This window comes from Hydra viridissima, unplaced genomic scaffold (genome assembly GCF_058129835.1).
Source record: "Hydra viridissima isolate aposymbiotic clone 2 unplaced genomic scaffold, HvirCarnegie_v1 scaffold_9, whole genome shotgun sequence".
In the NCBI taxonomy this organism is placed as follows: Eukaryota; Metazoa; Cnidaria; class Hydrozoa; order Anthoathecata; family Hydridae; genus Hydra; species Hydra viridissima.
In genome coordinates, this window is record NW_028324308.1 from 13,921,388 (window position 1) to 13,925,576 (window position 4,189).

General features: G+C 35.0%; 1 protein-coding gene across 2 annotated transcripts; it reads left to right on the forward strand.

Annotated features, from left to right (window-relative positions):
• Window positions 1-233: 233 nt before the first annotated feature.
• On the forward strand, window positions 234-4,189 carry LOC149884170 (uncharacterized). Of its 2 annotated transcripts, XM_090099199.1 has the most exons (3): window positions 240-1,903; window positions 2,388-3,318; window positions 3,655-4,189. In XM_090099199.1, exons 2-3 carry the CDS (start codon window positions 2,505-2,507, stop codon window positions 4,071-4,073), a joined length of 1,233 nt encoding a protein of 410 aa, XP_089955325.1. In that variant the 5' UTR covers window positions 240-1,903; window positions 2,388-2,504; the 3' UTR covers window positions 4,074-4,189. The 2 variants fall into 2 exon arrangements, with proteins under 2 accessions (XP_089955323.1, XP_089955325.1); XM_090099197.1 differs by having other exon boundaries at window positions 234-3,318.

The following is a 4,189-nucleotide window of genomic DNA, read 5'->3' on the forward strand; positions in this document are numbered from 1 at the left end:
CGCGAAAACTTAAAAGTATGACAATTTTAATGGGGAAAAAAAAAAAAACATGCATACAGAGACTTATTCAACCTGCCACATATATAAACGATAAAGCGGAAAGAAGAAAAGTTAAAAATAACTGGGAAAAGACGTAAAAATGAAGACTTATCAACCTATCATATAAATAAATGAAAAGATATCGCAACAGGAAAACAAGCAAAAACTATAAAAGCTCAAAAAAAGAATCTTACGGTTTGAGTTTTAAAATAAGGAGAAAGACGTAGTTTTAAAGAGAAGTAATTTAGAGTTTAAAGAAAGTTTTTAAGAAGAATTTTAAAGAGAAAGAATTTTTTGATTGAAAAAAATACATCGATGAACAAGGAGTTTTTATAAGTGAATAAAAGAGAAAAAGAAGAAGACTTTAATATTGATTGAAGGAGAATAACCAGAAGTTTCAAATAAAGAAGAGATATTTGTAATAAAAAGAAGATATAAAAAAGAGGAGAAATCGGTCACGGTGCATAGGAACATGCTCTAAGACCTTGCAACTAACCCCCAGAAACCTTTTTTTTTCATTATCATTAAAAACATTTTCTCATTCAAAAAATGTAAACGATAACTTTTTTTAGTGGGGGCCTGAGGAGAAATCATATATTTTAGAGGAGTGCCCAGGAATTTTGTTGTTCAAGATAGGTAACTAAGAGGCGTGGGGCATACTCAAATTTCTAGTAGGTTAATACTGGTGTCGAATGAGGGATGACTTGCAAAAAAAAAGGGTTATTAGAGCTAAACCAAGCCCGTCCAGAACCCTAAATTCCCCTTTTCATTGAGCTACGTCTCCATTAATCGTAAAAAAATTTTTTTTTTCTATCATAAACTTGATCAAAGCTCATCGACAGATTTCAAACTTCATCAAAAAATCTCTTTTCGTTTAAGATTTATAACCATGCAAAACTTAATGTTACCTCCAACTTCCCCCTGAAATAACTTTAAATGGTCTTAATTTTTAAATTAAAAAAATCTTTTTAATGTAATTTGAAAGTTTAATATAAAACAAGCAAAAAATTGAAAAGGGTTTTTTGGAACCATACCCTAGGGGAAGGCTGTTAGGGGTCGAGGAGGATTTGCTACAATTACACTACTAGACATTTTTTCACTTTTCACTTTATACAAGAGGTTTGAAACGAAAATAATGTTCTTTGGATGGCCCTGAAGACCAAATGCATAGCCAAATTTGTCAGGGTCGAACCATTTTTTGGTAAACTAGAGGTACCGGTTTTCCCATTTTTGTAATAAAACTAAGCGATGTTGTTAAGGTATATGAGTGTATAATTGACAAAAAACAAACTAAACAGGATTATAAGTCAGCCAGCAGAAGTCAGCCGTCATTCTCTCATTGGCGCGCCCATGGTAGCAATGTTCAATAGTTGAAATCGTTTGGTGGAAACGTTCTCCATTCTCGTCTGTTTCTCTCAAAATGTTTCTCTCAAAATGCTTGGGGAAAAAGTCCGAATGGCTATGCAAAAAGTGAATCTTTGGTGACATGTGCACATTCATTTCTTTGAAGGCTGATAACACTGAATAACAACCCAAAAATATCTTGTTTGATGATTACATTTTCTAAAGCAGTTTTTCATGCTGATTACAAATCTGAAAACCGTTTTTCTCTATCACGTCAGGTTTTTAAGATATTAACATAAACATACATTTTTTAATCCCTTATTGTTACGAATGAATAAGAAAAAAGAGTTTAGTTTACTAAGTTAATAACAGATGGCAACACTAAACATATTCTTTTGATATTTTAAAATGATATATTCTGTTCTGATAATAGGTCCGCTAAAAGATGTGCAGGGCAGTCGTTGTTTGTTGTGATCGAGTGAAGTTATGTTCGAATATTGTGCTTCTTAAAAAAGATCCCGTGTGTGCTATTTTAGTTTATAGATAAGGAGTAATGAAGAAAGTATTTGATTTAAACATAGTAATTAAAAGTGAAAACCCCTGAGTGATTTAATCGAGACCGAAATTAGTTATTTCGAGTTTGTTTTATTTTCTACCGAGTATGGTAATGTTTCACCTGTCTTTTAAGAAGACTAATATCATTTTACAGAAATGAACCCTGTTGAGTTCATTTATTTTTTATCGAATGCTAATTTAGTGATTTTTGATATTTTCCTTTTTATGTGAATTGAATTCTCCCTTGTGAGGAAATGTAATAAGTATATGAATGACAAGTGTCTAGTGATAGTGACTGATTTACTGTGTATTAGATGTTTATAAACTGATGTAAATGAACGAATTGCTTGTTTAATTTAGTGTACTTAATTTGTAACTGTATGTTTATTAATGAGTTGTGTGTTTATTATGAGTTATACTATTCCTATGTATTTGCTATTTTTTTTCAGTAAAAACAATGGCGTCTAGAGGCTGCATCAATTCACCAGACTTGTTTTGTTATGTGTGTGGCTATCTCACAGACAAAAGCCACCGAAAGACATTTACACCATTTCTGAGAAAAGCTTATGAACTATACTTTGATTCAAAGGTTGACAGCGGCAAGTCATGGGCACCACAGTTCATGTTTGACATGTGCATGCAACTTACGGGGTTGGATAAGGAAGGCTAAAAATAACAACCATCTGGCATTTGGAGTTCCTATGATATGGAGTCAGTCAAGCAACCACATCACTGACTGTTATTTCTGTTTGACAAATGTCACAGGTTTCTCATACAAGACTCGTTCATCTGTGAAGTATCCAGATATTCCCTCGGTTTCAAAACCAATTCCACATGATCCAGTCAGTTGTCCAATACCAACATCACCTACAGAATACAGAGTCGATGATGCAACACAAGAAGAAAGTTCGTCTTCCAGCCACATGGCAGACTCTGACTACAATCCTGATGATGATCAAATTCATTTGATTAATAATGATGATCTTTGCGACCTTGTACGGGACCTGGCACTAACAAAAGGTCAAGCTGAACTGCTAGTTTCACGTCTGAAAGAGTTTAATTTGCTATCACCAGGTACAAGAACTTCACAACTTCGACATAGACACAAAGAACTCGTGCAGTTCTTTGCAATGAATGACAATTTGTGCAACTGCACTGACATCCAAGGTCTTATGTCAAGCCTCGGTGTAGAACATAAGACTGAAGCATGGCGTCAATTTATTGATTCCTCCAAGGCAAGTTTGAAGGCTGTATTATTACACAATGGAAAAATGTATGCATCAGTACCGGTTGGTTATTCTACTCATCTAAAAGAGACGTACGAAACCATGCCGCTACTTCTTGAAAAAATTTGCTATCGCGATTTCAATTGGAATATGTGTGGTGATTTAAAAGTGATCACTATTCTCATGGGAATGCAGACAGGGTACACCAAGTACTGCTGCTTTATCTGCGAGTGGGACAGCAGAGATAGTAAGCACCACTATATAAATAAGAATTGGCCCATTAGAGATAAAATGGAGCCAGGTAGTAAAAACGTCCTGCGTGTGCCATTGGTTGAGCGTGAAAAAGTTCTTATGCCTCCACTTCATATAAAGCTGGGGCTCTTGAAAAACTTTGTGAAGGCACTAGACAAAAACTCAGATGCTTTTCGGTACCTATGCAACAAGTTTCCAGAGTTGAGTTATGCGAAAGTGAAAGAAGGTGTATTCATAGGTCCACAAATAAGGAATATCATAGCAGACAGTCACTTCGAAGATTTACTCAGCAGAACTGAAAAAAAAGCATGGTTGGCATTTAAGTCTGTTGTAGCCAATTTCCTTGGAAATAATCAATTTCCTGACTATGTAAATATTGTGCAGAAGTGCATTAGTGCGTACAAGTTAATGGGTTGTTACATGTCCCTCAAGGTTCATCTCCTCGACTCACATCTCGACTTCTTTCCAGAAAACCTAGGTTCTGTTAGTGATGAACATGGTGAACGTTTCCATCAGGACATCTCGGTGATGGAGTCACGCTATCAAGGCCGATGGAGTGCAGCAATTTTAGCCGACTATTGCTGGATGCTTCAGCGCAACATGCCAAATTGTCAGCACAAACGCAAGTCTACAGCCAAGAAATTCAAACCAAACTAACTTTTAATTTAAGGAACTTTACGTTATACCTATGTATTTTACAAGTGTATTATATCTTAAACTATGTGTATTTATGTTAAGTAGTACTCTATTCAGCGATATATGCTCTACTGTAA

Coding starts and splice junctions, on each gene's coding strand:
- LOC149884170 (XM_090099197.1), top strand. CDS start 2,505: ATGAACTATACTTTGATTCAAAGGTTGACAGCGGCAAGTCATGGGCAC. Junction 3,319..3,654: donor CGATTTCAATTGGAATATGT/GTGGTGATTTAA, acceptor GTGTATTCATAG/GTCCACAAATAAGGAATATC.